This window comes from Dissoconium aciculare (assembly GCF_010015565.1).
Source record: "Dissoconium aciculare CBS 342.82 unplaced genomic scaffold K489scaffold_10, whole genome shotgun sequence".
Lineage (NCBI taxonomy): Eukaryota > Fungi > Ascomycota > Dothideomycetes > Mycosphaerellales > Dissoconiaceae > Dissoconium > Dissoconium aciculare.
Window position 1 is genome coordinate 478,191 of NW_022984960.1, and position 20,363 is coordinate 498,553.

At 53.7% G+C, this 20,363-nt stretch overlaps 8 protein-coding genes across 8 annotated transcripts; 5 read left to right on the forward strand and 3 right to left on the reverse strand.

Annotated features, from left to right (window-relative positions):
- Window positions 1–820: 820 nt before the first annotated feature.
- Window positions 821–2,386, reverse strand: K489DRAFT_390049 (WD repeat-containing protein; the record flags this gene model as incomplete). Its single annotated transcript, XM_033606567.1, has 1 exon — window positions 821–2,386. One exon carries the CDS (start codon window positions 2,384–2,386, stop codon window positions 821–823), a length of 1,566 nt encoding a protein of 521 aa, XP_033457659.1.
- Window positions 2,387–2,719: 333 nt separating this feature from the next.
- K489DRAFT_38007 (uncharacterized protein) lies at window positions 2,720–4,608 on the forward strand. Its single transcript, XM_033604804.1, has one exon. The coding sequence runs from the start codon at window positions 2,891–2,893 to the stop codon at window positions 4,526–4,528; it is 1,638 nt and encodes a 545-aa protein (XP_033457660.1). The 5' UTR covers window positions 2,720–2,890; the 3' UTR covers window positions 4,529–4,608.
- A 527-nt stretch (window positions 4,609–5,135) lies between these two features.
- Window positions 5,136–7,288, forward strand: K489DRAFT_382550 (uncharacterized protein). Its single transcript, XM_033605399.1, has 2 exons — window positions 5,136–6,636; window positions 6,711–7,288. The coding sequence occupies exons 1-2, from the start codon at window positions 5,356–5,358 to the stop codon at window positions 6,960–6,962; spliced, it is 1,533 nt and encodes a 510-aa protein (XP_033457661.1). The 5' UTR covers window positions 5,136–5,355; the 3' UTR covers window positions 6,963–7,288.
- A 484-nt stretch (window positions 7,289–7,772) lies between these two features.
- K489DRAFT_372401 (uncharacterized protein) lies at window positions 7,773–9,323 on the forward strand (the record flags this gene model as incomplete). Its single annotated transcript, XM_033603333.1, has 6 exons — window positions 7,773–7,813; window positions 7,864–7,929; window positions 8,309–8,848; window positions 8,897–8,981; window positions 9,045–9,087; window positions 9,205–9,323. 6 exons carry the CDS (start codon window positions 7,773–7,775, stop codon window positions 9,321–9,323), a joined length of 894 nt encoding a protein of 297 aa, XP_033457662.1.
- A 747-nt stretch (window positions 9,324–10,070) lies between these two features.
- Window positions 10,071–11,620, forward strand: K489DRAFT_382552 (uncharacterized protein). Its single transcript, XM_033605400.1, has 3 exons — window positions 10,071–10,782; window positions 10,911–11,013; window positions 11,107–11,620. The coding sequence occupies exons 1-3, from the start codon at window positions 10,498–10,500 to the stop codon at window positions 11,475–11,477; spliced, it is 759 nt and encodes a 252-aa protein (XP_033457663.1). The 5' UTR covers window positions 10,071–10,497; the 3' UTR covers window positions 11,478–11,620.
- A 395-nt stretch (window positions 11,621–12,015) lies between these two features.
- K489DRAFT_382554 (uncharacterized protein) lies at window positions 12,016–13,206 on the reverse strand. Its single transcript, XM_033605401.1, has one exon. It carries the CDS (start codon window positions 12,908–12,910, stop codon window positions 12,368–12,370), a length of 543 nt encoding a protein of 180 aa, XP_033457664.1. The 5' UTR covers window positions 12,911–13,206; the 3' UTR covers window positions 12,016–12,367.
- Window positions 13,207–13,991: 785 nt separating this feature from the next.
- K489DRAFT_382555 (uncharacterized protein) lies at window positions 13,992–14,821 on the forward strand. Its single transcript, XM_033605402.1, has one exon. The coding sequence runs from the start codon at window positions 14,448–14,450 to the stop codon at window positions 14,790–14,792; it is 345 nt and encodes a 114-aa protein (XP_033457665.1). The 5' UTR covers window positions 13,992–14,447; the 3' UTR covers window positions 14,793–14,821.
- A 777-nt stretch (window positions 14,822–15,598) lies between these two features.
- Window positions 15,599–20,306, reverse strand: K489DRAFT_411866 (glycosyltransferase family 24 protein; the record flags this gene model as incomplete). The annotated part of the gene is made up of 2 exons (XM_033607860.1): window positions 15,599–20,120; window positions 20,173–20,306. The coding sequence occupies 2 exons, from the start codon at window positions 20,304–20,306 to the stop codon at window positions 15,599–15,601; spliced, it is 4,656 nt and encodes a 1,551-aa protein (XP_033457666.1).
- Window positions 20,307–20,363: the final 57 nt, after the last annotated feature.

Consider the following 20,363-nt stretch of genomic DNA (forward strand, 5'->3'; position numbering starts at 1 on the left):
AGCGTTGATACCTATGTAGTCCGAGGCGCTTACGTCTGGCTTGCATTGGTCGCTTTCCGGTGCCGGATCGTCCCCGTCTGAAGAACGCGTTCGCCGTTGGATGGCATGATGGATTTTTCGGCGCAGTACCTTGCATCAGAAATATTAAGTTCGAGCCGGAACAGCGCTATCCCTCGGAGGAATTCGGACCTCTGGAAAGCGAGAGGTGAGTCCTCCAATTGTTGCCTCGCGAGGTAAGACAGATTGATGAGGTCAAAGGATATGAACGTCATTGTAAATACATGATAACATATTTGTTCTACCCAAGAATGGATTTCGCAAATCATTCTGAAACGGTAGGTCGGAAAGCGGTGTGGCGAGGGCAGCTCAACGATGTTCCGTCGGCTTCCTTGGTAGATGTAGACAAAGCCATGTGCGCGCGGCCATGGCTTTCCCCACAATTTGGTTGGAGTTCACATGCAAATCACCCGGAGGATTTGGGGCTGGGCCTGAAGAATTGGACGTTCGGCTTTGTTTTGTCCACGGTACATGCTGCTGAAACGGCAGCTACCGGAGCGCGTTTGCTACTCACAAGAGGCTTCCAGTAATTCATTCGTTCCCTCATGTCCTCGCATAGACTTACTCGAATGGTGTAGCAGCCTGATGGGTTTGCCGCTGTTGCATTGGTGAAGCCCTAATTGCGTCGGCCACGGGATGATCTCGCCAAGGATTTGTTCCGATGGCGTGTCGATAGACGATTGACTAACATTACGCACGCTATTCAGGGACTTCAAAATGACGGAATGGGAGTATCTCTCTGGAAAACTGCAATGGCGCCAGGTCATGCTGGCATGAACAGGGCCAATTTGCCAGACGCGGTTCCAGCGCCCACCCAGTCCATTGTCGGGTGGAATTGTGCTACCGCGGGGACGGCTGTGATGCTGTCGTCTCCCAGTTGCGCAAGTTGCTTTCCATCGCCAGAATAGATATCAACAAAACGATTCATGTTGCCGATAACAAATCGCTGGATGCCGTCGCGCGGCCGCTGCTGCCACTGAGCACGCAGAATTGTAACCCAACGCCCTGTCTGGTTGTTGTGTGGAACGATTGTCGCAGGTTTCATTTCATCTTCACCCAATGTGGTTTTTCCAGGCTGCCAGCTACCACAATCGGAGAAGTCGTAGATCTTTACTGTGTCGTCATAACTGGCCGTCGCAACCTGGCCGGCACTGTTGAAAGCTGCGTGCGAGACGGACAATTTGGACAAGTGCTCTCCTACCAGTGATGGGGTACGGTCGTCCTTCTTTCCACTTATCTTGCGTAGATCCCAAATCTTCAGAGTACGATCCAGTGAAGCTGTTGCGAGTATATGAGGGTGTGCGGGATGCAGAGAGAATCCACCAATCTTCTTCTCCGAAAGCTGCATCAAGCTTACCTCGTCCTTCGGTGTGCGAATATCATGCATACCAAATCGTCCGTCCAAAGTGGTGAAGTGGAGCATGTTTGGATCGGCATGGCTGATCTGCACGCCAGACAGCGGCTCATCAGCACCAGTGTCGCTTGGCGCATAAATTTCCACCGCAGTGCCCTTTGCCAAATCTAATTTGCGAATTGACGAATCATACGAAGCAGAAAAAAGAGCATTCTGGTCGTGAGGTGCAAATGTGAATGCACTGATCGTCCTCGTATGAATTTTGAATGTTGTTATCGCCGGCTCTTGCTCCTCGTCCACGTCGCCATCTTCATCTGCATCGTCGGCCTCCTGCTTGATTTTCTCGGGAGAGGTTTGCGATGCATCGAACAAACCAAGACTTCCAAGCTTGTCGCCTGCGAACACAAGCGCTTTCTCCTCGGTCGGATGGAAACCGAGCGAGTATATCCTCTCAGGAGTAATTTTGATCCTGTTTGGCTGGGCGCCTTCCCACAACTGCAGGCTACTCATCCGCTCGCGTACTTCTCTAAGCTCTTTGTCGGAAGTGTTGCGGATATCTTGCGCATCGAATGTGCGCTCGCCCGGGTTTGCAGGTCCAACATTACTCAACCAATTCCCGGCACGATTCCAATGCCCACCATTCGTGATGGCGTCCGTGAGGTTAATGTCTTCACTGATACGTTGTCGCTTTGCCTTTTGTTCTTCTTGAAATGCGACAGCATCTGCTTCATCTTTCTGTCTAGCGACTTCGGAATCAGCAACGATGCCTTGGAGACGCGCCGATGTTCTTCGAGGCGCAGTTTCAACCTTGATCGCTCTGTCGGTTGGCCTTTTGCGCTTCTGAGCTGTTGATGATGAAGGCTTTGGTCGCGATTTTGGCCCAATTCCAGTCTGCTGGGCGTCTAATTGTAGTTGCTGTAGAAGTGCCTGATTCTTCGCGATTTTCTCCTGTCGCTGTCGCTCATATTCGCTCATCTGGTTAGTTTTGCCCGCCATGATGGCAGGTTTGATCGTGAACGGCCTGCCCGGATTGGTTATGTTCGTGTCTGCATATACGACAATTTGTGGAATTTCTGAAATGCTTCGGAGAGTCCTCAAATGTCTTTATGCATTATCTCTGTGTCGAGTGAAAATCTTTCTCTTTCTACGGCTGTTGATTTGTTGTACGAAGCGACCTCGTCATAATTGGACTGGACGATGTCGACCATGACGTCCATGACGGAGCGCGTCGCGTCCAGGCGCGTCTCCGACGAGTTCACACTTCGTCAGGCACAGAAATTCACAGGGTCATAAGTTTTGTCACTAGTCCCGTTTCGAAAATGCTAGCATCCATGGATTTCAAGACGAGGGAATTGTCTATGAAGTGTCACCTAGCATTATAGTTATGGAGCACATTCAGAACCTAAACTGTATTATAGTCATCGCAAATTCACCAGTCGCATCACCAACTTGATCGCCAAGTCAACAACGACGACGTCAATGGCTACAGCACAACTATCGGGCCACGGACAGAGCGTCTTCGGCAGGCAGCTCGTTCGGACAACACTGGCTGGCGTTCCATCTACGGGAATCGTACTATCTTTCCTCTATCAAACAAAGACTATCACACGACAGTACGCTACGGATCGCGATGAGCCAGATCGTCAACAAACAGACGGAGAAGCTTTACGCCGCACATCACCCAGGGCATTTGCACCGTTCAAAGGCCCGTCTGAGCGGGTGCTGCAGGCGGAACCCAACACCGACATCCTCACGACCCGAGAAGAGACTGAGAAACTACTCTCTCGAAAGGCACCATACCCTCTCGCCCGCAATCGAGGCCGCCGATCAGGACCATTGGGAGAATTGCGGCCGACTCATTACAAACATGGAGGTTCAGGACATTCTGCGATGGGTGCGAGGAGGGCCGGCATTGTTGAAAACATCGATCGAACTCAAGGGCTTGGGCATGAAAGAGACAAGATGAAACCAATGCAGCGGAAGGCGAGTCTCCCCTTTGAAGGTCTCGATAATATGAAAGAGTACAATGCTTTGGAGAACTCCTCAATATCCGCCAGAGAATATCAAACATTTGAAAAGCTCTTTCGCACCGGCATGGAGAATGGCAGTTTCAGCGGTACCGGCTTGACGCTAGATGAAATTTTGGATCAGGCAGTACAGCGCGAGAATGCGATGTTCGCCCCGAAGCCGGTGTCGAAGAAACCGATTGGCGTACGAAACAAGGAGATGGGGCCTGCAATAGGGCCTGCGGCTAATGAAGTTGAGGTGCGCCTTGTGGTGACCGAGTCGATAAAACAAAAGGCGAAGGAATTGCGGAAGTATCGTGACGCGATCGATAAAATACAAACCGACGCCGCGCTGTGGCAATTCCTACAGGAGGATGTCTTCGCCAAAGTCAAGGCACTTCGTCTAAATGATCCTCTCGCCAACGCGAATCGTGATCGAGCGCAAGCGGACAAGAAGAAAGCGGCTTATCTGAAGGCACCAGAGCCGGCTGTCCATCGGAAGCTGACCGCACCACCAACTCCTCTACCCATCGAAGAAGCCGATATTCACAAGTGGTCAACCAACTTTCCACTGATCATCAACTACGTTATGAAGACATTTGAGCAAGACTTTCCGGGCTCTCCGTTTGCTGCGTTGGTTTTGCCTGCTCTCAAGGGTTTGGGACCCTCGGAGTTTACATTTGGATCATCAACCTCGCTATTCAATTCGCACATAAACATCATGTTCCGTAAAGGCGACCTTGACGGCATCATGCGTCAATTGGAGGAGATGGATCGCGCAGTCCATCCGTTCGACGAAAACACGTTCAAGTTGTTGAACACCATACTCCGCCACAGCCAGAGAGCTACGCGAGGAGATTTTGGCCCCGGGCAGAAACTTCTCTGGGCTATGGAACACAAAACGCGCACCGTCAAGGGTATCTATGATTGGGCGAATCGCGTTCGTGAACAACTGCACGAAGATGCGCTGCGACGTGCCCGCGAGAAGGAAGCGGCTGCTTTCTCCGAAGGTCTTCTTGACGACCTACCTGACGGGCCTCGTGTCGTCGCTGCTGACACCTTGTCATATGTCGATGAGGGTCCCCTTCCATATGTTGAACGTAGAAGTTAATGTATCTGCGGGCCCACCGAGGTGTGGTTGACAAACGAGATGTGTGCGGGTGGGAGAAGGGGCGCGTTGAAGCTGCAGTAAAGATATCTCGCTGTCCTTTCGTCCAGGATTCCTCGCAAGCAAAATCCACTGCACCGAGGACCCAGCAGTCGTTCTGTATCAAAGCAACCTTGGAAGATATGTCAAATAGTAACGATGCGATCGCAATGGTTGAAACTTTGTTGCCGCTGTGATCCGATGAAAGCCAGCGATGGTGACCGGCCACTCCGGCCTTGCCGGCCTTGAAGAAGTGTATATTATCATTTGGTGTGTTCCACGATGGAGGGGCTTGACTAGTGGGGCAGCGATTGGCCTTTCTCCATGACGTCGAAACCACAACATTGACGATAACACGCTGTTATGCCGGAGAATTATCCTCCATGGAGGCGATCGTGAAGATAAAGAAAGTCGTGATTACATTCGAGTCACTGTTTGCTGGATTTCCCTTCCAAATTACCATATATCGCGCTGTGTTGTAGAAGAACACTTCATCTATTCAAGATTTATGTAAGATGATCCCGATGGTCACCGCTTCCTCCCAAACAGCTTGGCCCAGCCCATCCTGTTGAGCAATGATGTTGAACGCGCTGGGCCCGCGACACAAAATCATAGCATCGGTGGTACTAATTAGCTACTTCGCAGAGCCTCTTCCACCTCAACATCAACACCTTGACGCAGCTTCATCGGTAGAGCGGCAATCTTTCCCCTCCACTTCCTTGGGACATTACAGTCAGATCTGATCATCTGAATAACACCTTCGCCCCCGCTCGCAAGCAACACAATTCACAATGGTCGGACTCGGTCCAAAGCGCGCGCCCAGCCGCAAGGGCTCCATGGCCGACATGCCGAAAGACCTGCTCCAAGAGATCAAGCGCTTGGAAGAGATGTTCATTGTGGATACTACCAAACTGAAGGCAATTACCGATCACTTCATCTCCGAGCTGGCCAAGGGATTGTCAAAAGAGGGAGGCAGTATTCCTATGAACCCAACCTGGGTCATGGGCTATCCCACTGGCCACGAGCAGGGCACGTTTCTCGCATTGGATATGGGCGGGACCAACCTGCGTGTCTGTGAGATCAACCTCCCAGAAGCCAAAGGCGAATTTGACATCATCCAATCCAAATACCGCATGCCCGAAGAGCTCAAGACGGGAACTGCGGACGAGCTGTGGGGATACATCGCCGACTGTCTCCAGCAGTTTATCGAATACCACCACGAGGGCGAGAAACTTGACCAGTTGCCTCTCGGCTTCACATTCTCATACCCAGCATCGCAGGATTACATCGACCACGGAGTGCTGCAGCGCTGGACCAAGGGTTTCGACATCGACGGCGTGGAAGGCAACGACGTCGTGCCGCCGTTCAATGCCGCCCTCCAAGAGCGCGGAGTGCCCATCAAGTTGACTGCTCTGATTAACGACACCACTGGTACTTTGATCGCCAGTAACTACACCGACTCAGAGATGCGGGTGGGCTGTATCTTTGGAACTGGTTGCAATGCCGCCTACATGGAGCACGCCAGCGAAGTCCCTAAGCTTGCAGACTGGAATCTCGACCCGAAACAGGAAATCGCCATCAACTGTGAATGGGGAGCTTTCGACAACGAGCACAAGATCCTTCCTCGCACCAAGTACGACATCATCATTGACAAAGACAGCCCTCGTCCCGGTCAACAGGCATTCGAGAAGATGATCGCTGGACTCTACCTCGGCGAATTGTTCCGTCTTGTCCTCGTCGACCTTCACGAGCAGCCTCATGTGCAACTCTTCGAAGGCCAGGACATTTCCGCATTGCAGAAGCCATACTCGCTGGACGCCAGTTTCCTCTCGGACATCGAGAACGATCCCTTCGAGAACTTGCAGGAGACCAACGACAACTTTGTCGCGAAACTGAAAATCCAACCCTCCAGGCCCGAGCTCGAACTCATCCGCCGCCTCACCGAGCTCATCGGCACGCGGTCCGCGCGATTGAGCGCGTGCGGTGTTGCGGCCATCTGCAAGAAGAAGGGTTACAAGACATGCCACGTGGGCGCTGATGGATCGGTATTTAACAAGTACCCCCACTTCAAGGTCAGTCACGATGAAACATCCTGACCCTCCCCCGTGATTGACACACCTCGCTAACCTTTCCCATGGTCGTTCAGGTCCGCGGTGCACAAGCGCTCAAGGAGATCCTCGACTGGACCGAAAGCCGAGACGGCCGACCCCTCGGCAAGGGCGCCGATCCGATTGAGATCCTCCCCGCCGAGGACGGCTCCGGCGTGGGTGCTGCGCTCATCGCCGCGCTTACCATCAAGCGCGTCCAGGAGGGCAAGGTCATGGGCATCCGTGACGCAGAGGCGCTCCTGTCGGGCACTACGGCGAACAAGAAGGATAAGCCTGTTGATAAGAAATAAGGGTGGGTAAAGAATAAGGGTGAGCAAGGAGAGGAGCGCTGAGGGGTAGCTGGAACGAGTATCACGAAGTGTGTAACGTCACGGCAGCTTTGGGTTAAATTCCTTTTTGGTGTGTGTGTGTGTGTCTGTGTGTCTGTATCTGTGTGCGCAAATGAAGTGACGACGATGCCATGCCTTCGACGAACGAGAATGCAATGCCGCGTGCCGAACTGACTGGGAAGCATTGAACATGAGAAGTAGACTATGAAAGAGTGTGATCGGTGCAGGTGCTGGTGAAATCAGGAAAGATCGTGCTGAGATCGACTTTCCCATATGTCTCGGATCCGCTCCCAAGGGCTTTCGATCGGTGTCTGATTCGCATGGGCATCTAAAACATCATCGAGGATGGATCCTCATCAACATGATGAGCACGAAGAATTCCGTCCCATGAGTTGCGCAGTTCCCACCTCCGACGAGAAAATTCGGCTATCATAGAATGCACATTGTTGCCGGACCAAATCCCCACTGAATGAGTCAGTCGGCTTCAATTGTGACCCTGATGATCATCGTGACGGGCCGACGCAGCCCTCAACCTAAGCCGCCCTGACTCCTCACTGCTGCCCTCTCCCTCAGAAGCCCCCCCGGCGGTTCCGCGAACGCTTCATCAGTGCGGCTGATGAATGACTCAACAGTACTCTCTACCACGTTGGAGCCGGGATCGGGGAGGTCCACTCCAATGCGTCACCTTGAAGGAAGGAGGGCACCGTGGTGGTGGTCTGGGTCCATTGAGGTGAGGAGGGTTGAGGTGCATTTGAGGGCTCATCGACCGTGATGGGCTCCAGGGACTGTTCGGGAATTCCTACCGTTCGTTTGTAAGTTACTTGAAGAGAGCGAATATCCAGCTTATTATTTATTGCTGCAGTACCCAGATGGAGTCAAGTGCTATGCGTATGCCTGGTGCAGCAGGTATCTACATGTACCTAGGTAGGTAGAAGGTAGATAATAATGGAGGTACTACAGTAGGTAGGATAAGGGCGCGTGGCTGCCTTGGGCTTATCGCCGCCCTCTCCGGTACCTGCCTAACCCGCCTGACTGCCTGACCTGCCTGACCTATCATATGACGATGATAACTCGAGCGAGGGAAAGTGATCAGCATATGCGGATGCCGACAGCGATGAGGGCTGGGGAGTTTCACGTAGAATGGTCCACGGGGATATGTGGATGTCAAGAGATAAATACAAGCTGTAACGTTCAGTGAAGGAAATGACGTGAGGAAGATTCATCTGTTCATCACACCGACGTCGTGTTTCTTCCTATGAATGTCGAGAGGTCTGCAGGTGTACATGATTGTGTGTACCATTGTCCAGCACCTGGGCACAGTTCATAGCTCGAGCTGCCCTTAAACCAGCTGATCACACCACACCACACTTCCGTCATCCTCTCGGGAGTCATCGCTCACTTTACTTCACACTCCTCAATACTCTCCAGGGCCTCAACCACAACCTTGGAATCCTCCCAGTCCCTCACCATCGTCGTTACACTTCCTCTTCGTCCTACACACCTACAACAGTAAGAACACCGACGGCGATCGCTTCACTCGAGCTTGCACAGAGGGTCTCCCAACTCCGCCATGTCGTCTTCCATGCCCATCCCACCGCGGAAGCCGGCCGTAGGCGCCTCGAGCAACACCGCCTGGTCACCAGCATCGTCATCTTCCTCGTCAGCCTTTTACTCACCACCTTCCGCTTCCTCCTCCTCCTCTTCTACTACTCCTGGGAACTCAACCCCGTCGACCAGTTCCATCCCGTCCACACCAAACATGTCGTCCAAAGCGAAGCAAAAGGCACCCATGTCGGCATCTCCACCCTCTGCTGGCTGGATCTCACCTCGCCGACCTTCACTACTCGGTAAGACGAGTTTGTACAATCTCACCCTACGTCGACCGAGCTGACTAGTGGTTCCCACGTCACAGGCAGCTCATTCACCCGGTCGGAATACACGGTCGTCAACGTCAGCCATTCACACGGTCCGCCTCGACTGGTGAGTAGTCACTTGACCCATCTCGATCATTCCCGACCCGAAGCATCTACTGAACAATCATAGGTCACATGTGTCAAGTCTTCCCAAGGCTTTGATTGGAACCAAGGTACGTTTCCATCCACGAAGAGATGGCTCGCGTGACTTCCTTGGAAACGGAGGGAATCTGGCCATCCTTCTTGGAGGATAGATTGAGTTGATGAGCTGACGACAACTCGCCCGACAGAGCTGTTCCTACCATCCTACGCTGCTGACTTCGACGCCCGTGTCCTCGAGCACCGATCGGACCCTGTCGAGGACATCATCCTATCCGACGAGGAGGCTGCCGCGATGATGCCCCAGTGAACCTTCGGGAAGAGATTGTGTAATTGTGCAAGGATATATCGATATTAGCATTGAGATGGCGGTTGGGCATGGAGTATCTTTGGCGTCTGGGCAATTGAAGACTGCAGTGTTTGGGGATTATCGGATGTATTTGTCTTTCGGAGTCGGGGATCGTTGGCGTTTTGGGCATGACAGGGAGTCTTTTGTCATCATGGATTCAGCGACCAAGAGATCAACTGGCGGATGTCCAATGTTGTGTCGCGTCTCCGTCGTATTGACCGCTTCCACGGGAGTCTTCATCACGATACATAATAAGAATGATTTCGCACGCCTTCTATTCTAATGACTTAACAATTCCTGTCTCATCTTCACATAAACCATGTGCTCTATGCTCTACACTTGACCCTTATTGTATCAATCCCCGTTATCTGACTCAACCCCATCAACGAGACACCCGTTCTCTCCTATGGACCTTACCGGCTTCCCAATCGCCCTCACGCCGATCCTCTCCGAAAGATGCCGACCCACCCAGATAGAGTTGATAACGAACAACGCCAGTGACGCACGCATGCAGGCCGGCCAGTGCAGCAGCCGCAAGCCGAAAACGCGGGGGAAGGGAAGAGAGGAAAAACGGACGGCTTTATGGGCGGCTTTAACGAGCGGGCTCGCTGGACAATGTCAAAGGGCAAGGGTCCCCCTTCCGCGAGGGTCTTCGCAGCCATTGGGATATGTTCTGTCTTCGATGGAGTCGACAACATCCATGAATATCCCCAGCACGATTTGCGGGAGACCTACATCTGTCCACTGCTCGGAGATCGGATGATGTTCACGGAAATGTCTGGGTGGGATTGTGATCGAGCCTCGGTCGTTGTTACGGTATGGCCCCATGCAATGCCTTGAGCGAGAGCCGACCTGATGGGGTGGTGGTGACCGGACGTCATCCCGCTATCGATAAGCCCCGACAGCATCGCAAACACTCCAGAATTTCCCGCGTCGCGGCGCGTCTTCCCCAAACACACCCATCCATCCTTCCAGTCCCGTCGCGCGAGCCAAATCAATGTCAGCGACAAGTATCGCCCAGCAACATCAACTACGACGACATTGATTTTTCCTTCCCCCCATCACCCCGAAGAGGAAAGCAAAACAAAAAAACAAGGACAAACAGCTCACGGTTCCCACCCGCCTCGCAAACCCCATGTCCGCCCCGAACATCTTCGACTCCTCCGCGCCCGCGCACCTCGGAGGCGTCCGCGGCACCGAAACCGCCCATCGCAAAATCGAACTCCAAGCGCCCGAAGATCTGACTTTCCTCGTGGCGAAGTTGTCGGAGGCGGCGCGGGAGAGGATCGAGAAGGAGTTTTCCACCGCTGCTGCTGCGGCGGCGGCGACGGAGCAAGGGAAAGATGGCGGGATCGGAGTGGACATCAACGGGGAGGATCAAGCTGCGCTGAGGAGGAGGGTGGAGGAGCTCGTCGATGAGGTGAGTGCGGATGATACGTGTCGCTGTTGTTTCTGGAGGAGAGCGGGGAAGGGAAGGGAAGAAAGGGCAGGAGATGAAGGAAAGATAAAGGAAGATGGCAGAGACTAATAACGGTTGGGTGTGGACAGTATGTCCGCGAGACGTTTTCCGCCGCCAAAGATAGCCTTTCCATCAACGGCATGGACTCGCAAGAACTCGATGCGGAACTGGCCAAAATCCAAGAAGGTGAAGGTAAGTGGAAAGAAACACCCATGATCCCCTGCCTCACGCGAGCCGGACGAGATTCCTCCCCACCAAACAAACTAACGGACGATCGACCGACAGAACTCGCCCCCTTCGACACCAGCCTCGCCACCAAAATCCAATCCCTCTCCACGCAGATCGAGGCGCAGACCCTGCACCTCGCGAGCGTGCGGCGCAAAGCGCCCGCGCAATCCGCCCAGCGCTTCCTCTCGAACTTCGAGGCCCAGCTGGCGAGCAGCGCCGCGCGCCTGCGATCCGACGAGGAGGCCCGGCTCGCCGAGGCCCGGGGCGCGAGCGTGTCGGCGGGGATCCTGCCGCCGAGGCCCGAGGAGGTCGGCGAGACGTTCCTGCGCGGCGTGCGCGATCTGCAGGGCGTGAAGGGCGGGATCGCCGCGACCCTGGACCGCCTGGAGAGGGCGCAGAGGGCGGTGGAGGTCGTCGGGGAGAAGTAGGAGGACGGGGAGGGAGAGGATGAGCGTGGATGAGAATGGATGTGTTGATCGGAGGGAGATGGGGGAGTGGGTGGATGGTGACGTTGATTGATCGAAGCGAGGATGACGCGACGAGGCGGATTCCTGGCAGGGAAGAGAGGAGGACGAGAGAGGGCATACGCTGGTCTTTGATCCAAGAGAGTGGAGGGGAGACCATCGGAAAGGCTCCTCCCTACTTTATGCCTTTTGGCTGTTGGTTGTTGTTGCAGTTTACGAGATCTTATACCCCCCGTCTTGAAATGCCTCGAGAGCTTTTTTTCAGCTTTCTTTTCCCTGAGGACACGCGTGCATGGGTAATGTGCTTCGGGATTTTCACGTTCTGGCAAATTCACTCTTTCGATGTCGTGGAAAGGTGAGCGGGCTGGAAGAAGGCAGGAGTCCCAATTCTGCCGCACGTTTTCCTGTCTACACAAAGGAAACCGGTAACACCGCAGCAATTCCCAGGCTGGTGTCACGACTACGATTTTCACACAGAAAGAAAAGAAGAAGGAGCGCGAGGTTGATTTCGGAAGATCGTGAATTTTTTTGTAGTTATGTATGTGGAAGAAACAAATCTGTCATTGAACAATGGACTTTTTTCTTCTCCGTGGTGGAGCCAAAAAAAGGGCCATCTTCGCTATGCTATGCTATGCAACAATTTCTTTTTGAGAGAGAAATGAAAAGGACCGACGATGCCGATGTTCCATCATGCCGAAAGCCTCCGAGAGAGAGATTAATCATTAGAAGAGATGAGGGGACGAGGAGGAGTTGTGCGCTCGCTTTCTGGGAATCGCTCGCTTCTCCGGATCGGTCGGGGGAGGCGGAGGAGGTCTTGGTAGTCCCGAGCTGTGGTTATCGCGATGATGGAGCGCTTATGCGTATTGCCAGGCGCCGGGGGCGGTGCCGTTGATGGTGAGGAGGTTGCCGCCGAGGCAAGTGGCGATGAAGCTGACGCCTGGGACCTGGGCGAAGAGCTTGTAGGCGTGGCTGTCGCCGCCGACGGGGCAGAAGAGCAGGCCGTACTTGTAGCTGAGCTGGCCGAAGGTCTTGCCCTCGATCTTGGACCAGCCGGTGAGGCTGGCGCCGGCGGGGATGCTGGCGCTGTGGGCCTGGGTGTAGCCGACGGCGCCGTCCTTGGCGACGTAGATCTGCTGGCCGCCGGGCACCTGGGTGCTCAGGCCGAGGGTCTCGTGGCCGCCGGCGAAGAGGGTCTCGCCCTTGCCGACGGGGCACTTGAGGCCGGAGACGCCCTCCGGGCAGTAGGTGGTGGTCGGCTTGCCGATGTAGAAGGCGTTGCCGGTGGCGTTGAGCTCCTGGAGGTGGATGGGGCTGCCGGAGCGGGTGACGATGACGCCGAAGTCGGCGGAGACGGCGGCGGTGAGGCCGGAGAGGACGGCGACGGTGGAGAACTTCATCTTGATGGTTGGGTTGGGTTTGGTTGGGTTGGTTTGAGGAGAGCGGTGGAGGTTGTTGGTGAAGAAGATTGTTTGTTTGTTTGCTGTGTTGGATGATGAGGAGAGAACAGATTGGAGGGCGGAATGTTGAAGTCTTATATATCTGAATGCGACACCATCGAAGACATTGTCAATGCCGGCGATGATCTCTGACGATGAGACCTCTGACGGCAGACGTCACGAAGCTCCAGAACCCCTTCGACCGCGATGGCCACCAAAGGGAAAAAGCGTGACACCATGGTGGGATTACAGTGCAGTGCGGTAGTTGCAGAGTCGCAATGGAGGGGAGGATTCACGGTTGCATAGCGTCGACGTAGTGCGTGTCCCGAATTAGTGCACGAGCGTTGAAAACCGGGGGTCCTAACAGTGGCACACTCCACTACGTCGGCAATAAAGTTCTGCCAGTTTCTAGGGCTTCCCCATCAATTCTGTGAGGGAACGCCATCAATTCCTGCCGTAAATCCCACACCTCCCCTGAGTAACCTAAACCTAACTGGACCAACCCCATGCATGATGTCAAGCGCATTGCCCGCCATGCCATCGAAATTGTCATTATTATGCATGTCGAACACGAGGTGGGTTTGGACACTAATGATTCTCATCTGCCACCACGGTTGAAACGTTACCCTCTGCGCTACTACGACGACTTTTGCACGCTGGAAATAAATATACCGCAACAGGAGTTCGTATTAAGTGGATCCCGCCAGAGACAGGCGTTCGTCATGGCATCGTCCTATAGCGAGTGGAGCAAGGGGAGATGGAAACGTTAGGCGAGTTTGATGGGATCGGCCAACACGATTCCAATAACGAGCAGAAACCGACATCAGCTAGTCTCTCGAGAATCATCACTTTAATGCCTCGACACCGGTGGGGATCTACAGAAACATCGGTCTCACGTAAGCTCGTCGCCCTCGGGCAGCCAATGGAGATCTCGAGGCAGTTTAGAATTGATCGTGATGCGCGCCTCGTCCGGGATCGGTGGGATTTAAGGCCTCTCAAGGCTCACCTCCGCTTCATGTCTTGTCAGCACTCTCAAGGGTCTCCTCACACAGGATCTCCTCGCGGTTCCATCTGCCGCATAGTTAGTCACCGTGTGCGGCTTACGACATCAATCACGTCAAATGCCTCGTCTTCTCCTTCCCGCCTGAGATCAGCACCGGAGCGAGGCCTCGGATCCCATCAATCCTTGGCATTGTCACTCAACTCGCCAGCCCGGACGGTATACATTACACACCGATCACCTTTCTCTAGATAGAGTGCATCCTTATTCTATCCATCTAAAGATAGAATAAGCCAGGACAATGTTCCGATCGACAGGAACGATCGCTTCGCTAGACCGCCGTTGGCAGCGTTACATTGTCCCATAGCGGGAGGGCGCTCGTGATGAGGAAAGCGGAGATGGTCATGGAGAGAGAGAAAGCGAGGGAGAGCAAATTCGACCCCGATCCCTCGTACAGAAACCCTACTACGCTTCGAAGGAAATGATCGGCAAGCCACAATGATGTGGGAGAAGAAAAAGCGCCACAAAGAGAGCGACACAAGGATAGAAAGAGAGATGCGCGGCCCGTGTGTCCGCCGTCGGCCTGACGTTACAGCACAAGAAATGACAGGCCTTGATGGTGGTGATGATGATGATGATGATGATGATGATGATGATGATGGGACGGCGCATATGATGTGTGGCATTTCTGGGCGTTCTCGGCTTGCAGGAGTTGGAGGCAGAAGGCGTTCGACGGGCGGACGGCCCTGTCGGCTACAGGCGGAATGGGCTTCGACAAAACATCCAATCCAATTGAATAAGGTACAGCAGGTCCATGTCGCCGATCATTGCCACACTGACTGATGGACTTGACGGACTGACGTATCGTTACACCCTGACGAGCTATTGATAGAACCCGCCCTAAGCTCTCCAGGGCTAGAGGGAGAGTCTGCCTGCGTTGGAGAGTTATTATGCGTTCCTTTCTCCGTATACGATGTTCTCCCTCGCATATCTCTCTGTCTCTCACATGTACCATAGTTCTCCAACCAAAATCATGCGCACTGCTGCGTGCACACCGTATAGAATACATACCGTATAGCAGCATATAGTACACATGGTAATTATGATGTACATTAAATCTCCCAAACGGGCGCGGATCTTCCGAATTTGCCGAATACGGGACTCGGTATCTTCCGAGGGCTTTTCCTTCACGATGACCGTGTTTCCCTCCCCCTTCCCCACGCAATCCAGATTTCGTCGGCGGCGGTTTTTTTTTCTTGGTTCGAAAACATCCCTTCAACCCCGTGCGGTAGTGGTAGGTCGGTCGTACAGAGTCGAGTCGGTTCGATCCGGCAGATTTTGGGGTGACGACGCAAACGCGGTCACATCCGATACCGATATGATGTCAAAACGAACCTCCCTCCCTCCCTCTCCGGCACTTCCGACGTTTCGTTTCGCGGGCGCAACCTCCTGCTACCCTTCGCGATTCTGCGTGTACGACATGGACCCACCATGTGCCCATCCGCATGGTCCTCGCTGATGCAAAGGGAAACCCCATGGAAATTGGTCCCCCGTTTCATGAGATCGTCGATAGATTGAACTATCTCCTAGCTAGTGTCTGTCAGGCAGACCAGGGTGAGAGAGAGAAGAACAGGACGGGGTTTCTATTTTTATAACTCGTTGTGCTCATGAACCTTCTTCCCATCCGGTGGCGCGGCGCCCGCACTCTTCTGCTTGGCCTGCTCCTCCCTCTTGGCATCCTCCCTCTGCAGAACCTCCTGGATACTCTCCCCGCTTGCTCCTCCGGCGCTGCCACCGGTGACCGGGGTCCTCGCCGAGGCGTTCGCCGCTGCGGTCAGCTTATGCTTATGTCTCTGGGCGACGGCCGCGATTTCGTCATCGTAGACGGTCCATTCGGGGACTTGGCGGCGGGCGCGGTCCAGTTTGGGCTCCTTCGTCTGGGGGTTGTTGCAGAGGTCGATGGTCTTGGCGTCTTTGAGGCTTTCGTCCGAACACCAGGTCTCGCACCAGAGCCATTCCTGGGGCAGGCTGTGGATCGGCAGCATGGATTGCATGTGGTTGGGCAGGTCCTGGTCCAGATTGGATAGGCTGTTGGGGTCGGCGGAGAGCGCGTGGTAGTTCTGGCGCAGTCGGTCGCCGGCCGCGATGCGCCGGAACTCCTTCAGGTCGACCACGTACAGCGCGGAGATGTGGTAGGGCAGGCCCTGGAGGAAGTTCTTCCAGTAGCCTTGTTTCCAGAACCGGAAGCCCTCCATCTCGACACGAGAGTCGCACATCGGCGTGAAGCCGTAGGGGGCGCCGTGCAGGTCGTGCTGCACGAGCTCGTACATGTCCGTACGCACGATCTGATCGGCGTCGACGAAGATGACCTTGTCGAGGTCCAATGGGAACAGAACGTCCAGGAACAGGATTTTGTAGCCCCAGATTTCGCGCTGCTTCTCTTTCTGTCCGCGCAGCCAGTGCGGCCATTTGTAGGTCACCATCTCGTATTGGAACCCATACTCGGACGCCAGAAAAGGTAAAAAGTCTTTGAAAGAGGGGGACAGGAACTGTTCGATGAACCAGAATTTGACGCTGTGTTTAGTATGCTTCGTGACTGACAGCATCATGATGTTGAGCATACGTTCGTAAAGGTGTCCCGACGCAACCGAGAAGATGTTGATGTCGGCGTGTCCAGATGACGCCTTCCCACCTCCGGGGAGCAGTCCAGCACCAAACTTGGCTGCTTTGGAGAGGTACTTGCTCGCATCTGGCAGTCCGGCCTGGTTGAACAGTTGTTCAGCACCATCGGCCAGATTCTCAAACGTGGTCTTGGAGACTTCCAGCACATCCTCGCTCTCCATACCGGGTTTGCGTGAGAGCCGAGGGTACAAGGTCACTCCTCGGAAACTCATCAATGCAATCTCGGTAGTATTGTCACCGGGATGTACTCCATAGCCGAGTGATCCAGCGCTGTCAATGGCAAAGATCTCTTCGCTACGGCCCGATTGAAGTTTCAAATCGTAGATGCCCGGGTTGGCTTTAAATTGGAAATAGCCGAGATTGGCCATGATGATTGTGTCTGCAAAGTGGGCATTCCGGTCGGTTCCAAGGACCAGCTGGGCTCCACGCGGCGGCTGTCCGGATGACGCATCCCTCGAATGTCCCTCGATGAGGATATGCTCGAGTTCGTAGATGGCCTCGATCTTCGCTGCACCTTTGACCGCGCTCAATTTGATATTGTCCAGATCGTGGACAGTCACTTTAGGTGCGACCAACCATGACGGTGGCAAGTCCATGCCCATGTTGAGCAACGCGTCTGATGGCAGACCGTCGAACTGGGCTTGAATAGTTTTCAAAGAACCGTCAGCCTCGAACTCAGGCTTAGAATTGAGGACATGTCGGTAGAATCGTTTGACTGGAAGCTCTTTGAGTTGATCTCGAGGGTTGAGGAAAAGTGCAACGTGGACACCCTCCATCTCAGATAAGACCTTGATGATCGGCACCCAGCGTTGTGCGGTCTCTGTCGCCGGATCGAGTGAGACTACGACCCGAATACTGGCAGTCTCACGGTCTCCCATCTGGATGGACGTGTGTTTCGATTCCCATTTGTCAAAAGCGGCATTGCGCACTGTGGGAGCGGCCTCGAAGAACCCTTCGGGGACGTCCGAGACAGTCGAGATTGCAAGCAGATTTGAGAACAAAGCAAACTTCAAAGGAGTTGAAGCCTTACTCTTCAAGTCCATCCCTTCAATCGCATCTGCTGCTGGACCCAATCGCTTCGTGCGTTCAAATGCGACCAACGTCTCAAAGTCGTCAGCGGTGAATGCGATTTCGTTGGGAATGGGGCCGACAATTCTGCCATTGATAAGAAGAACTTTTGACTTGGTTGATACTTTAATTGCCGTCACAAGCTTGCCAAATCGCTTCCAGTCGGAACCTGAACGCTCATTGTCATCATGCGAGAACGTAGTGGTATCGAGAGTCCACAGATCCTGATAAATCAATCGTCTGGTCGCGTCGTCGACCGGACGTTCGCCAACCAGTCTCGCCGCAGCAGCATCGTAACCCTTGCCTAGGAGGTCAAGGTATTGCTTGCTCAACAGAGCTTTTGACCGAGTTGCATCGTCGGAAGACCCAGAGATGTGCAATACCGCGAGTTCCACGTTGTCGTGCGCCCGCTGGAAGAGTAGCGCGTCAAGGACTTGCTCAAAACCCTCTACCGTGTCAACATCGGCCGCAACGGTGAGGTGGACAAAGTCTTTCTCGGTTGTTTCGAGATTTGCCGGAACAGTGGGAAGTTCAGCAAGTTCTGGGAAATCACCCAGGTTGAGATGACGAATTTCCTTTTCATCTTCGGGAACAATATATGCATTCCTACGAAGGGCTGCATTCGCAAGGAAAATCTGAGGGACGGAGAAATCGTCCTCCTGACCTCCGCTCATGATCGCTTGCTGTAATTCTTGAAAGTCTTGACCAACCTGCTGGCTCATGGTCTGCATCCAGGTCTCGGTATAGGCAATCGGAACGCCGTTGCACAATACCGGGGGTGCTTCGATGCTGCCGAAACGACGTGCGTACGCGCTTGCAGCCTCAATCTGGGCCTCAAGTCCAACGTCTGTCAGAATCTCCCCGAGAGTGAGAACCGTGCGGCCAACGCGAAGTTTGCGATCTTGCATCGCAGTCTGCAAGGCCTTGGCCTCAGGAACAAAAGTCTTACGACTCGATCCTTTCAAATATGATTCCAGATACAGAAGAGCAGCGGTAAGTCCATATCGATCAGTGAGATAGCGGACAACCTTTGCTTGCTCTTTGCTGGCTGCAGTGTGAGTCTTTGGCACAATACCGAACCGGATCGGGATCTTGCGCTTGACGAAATTTTGAAGGGTTTCCACAGCGAGCTCGACGTCGGTGAAGTCGGAAAAGTCGATCGGAAGGACGACATTGTGGATATCCCGCCTAACAGACGGTAGCTGACCAGGGTATGTTCGTTGAAAAATGGCTCTGATACTCGAAGGCCATTCGGCATAGCGTTTGTCTTTCTCGAGGTCGTTCAGCCAGATGATGACATTCCCGCCCTCGGCTTCATCGCGCCAATCAAAGCGTTGCGTCTCTTTCCCGATCTGTGAAAGGGTAATGGACGGAGATGACAGAAGTTCGATGGCCTCAGGCCCTGTCAATCCTAGCGATTGTAGACCGTTGATCAATTTTCGTTCATGTCGCAAAGACTCCAAAAGAGCGTACGCCTCAAAGTCGCGTTGCACGATCTGAACGCCATTGATCCAAACAATATTGTAGCCAGCCGGGATCAATAACTTCCTGTTGCTCTTGTGCTCTTCAACGAAGTCGTCGGAAAGTTCAGCAGATGCGATTGAGCTTGTGTGCTTCGGGAAGTCCCTCGTTAGTCGAAGCAGCGTCTCGAATGGATCGTCGCTTCCCATGACGAAAGATGCAGCTTTCAGAGACAAGGTTTGCACTTCTGACGTTGAAAGAGGTCGAAGATCAGCGACTTCTTCTTCATTCAGCTTCACCTCTCCTGCTGCATTCTCCTTGAACGCCTCTCCCGTCTCTCTATCGTCGATCACGATATAGTCGGTCCGTTTGAGCGCCAATTCTACACCATATCCACTGACAGCAAGAGGTCGATCTTCTACGTTCAACGGTGCTCGATGTCGAACTCGATACGAAGTCTTTCCCTCTTTCGCAGTCTTGCTCAAAGTCTTGTGAAATGTTCGGAACGATTCCGAGGTGATGTCTGCATATAGAATTGATGGACGCTCACTCTGTTCTTCGCCCAGAATACGATCAAACGGCAGCTCATGAAGCTGCTCCCCAGCGCTTCCATGCTTCTTGGCGGATTGCTCACTCAGATCTGGAGAGCAGAATCTTTGTCCAGTGAACGGAACATATGCCCAGCTCGAACACAAGTTATCCTTCTCTTCCGGTATTGAAGGTGATACGGAAGTGTTGTAAAATTGATAATGGGCCTCAATACGAGGCGCGGCCGAATGAATCGACAGGCCATAGTCGAATGCCGATAGCGCTTCTTTCCCGAGGTGTCCATCGCTCAGAAGAAGAGACCGGAAGTTCGTATAGAGCGCCTGATCTGTCGTTGAGGAGTCGAAGTGGCCGTCGGCAATTTTATCTAGCAAATAGAAGTACGATGTTGCATTCTCGTTGGCAGCAGTCTCACTGTGTGGTGTTAGTGATCGGTGTAAGTCTCGTTGCTGTGAAGTCGACTCACAGTAATTCTACCAGATATGGAGGGGCTGCGAATGCTGCCCGCAGCTCTACTTGAACTGACGGCGCAGCATGGGCGAATGCGAAGAGCAACGCAAAGGCCGCCGCCTTTTTCGCGATTGAAGCGTGCTTAGGCATTGCGACATACGCCAGCAAAGTGGTTTGCGTGTTTCGCTAAGTTTCAGCAATGCGACT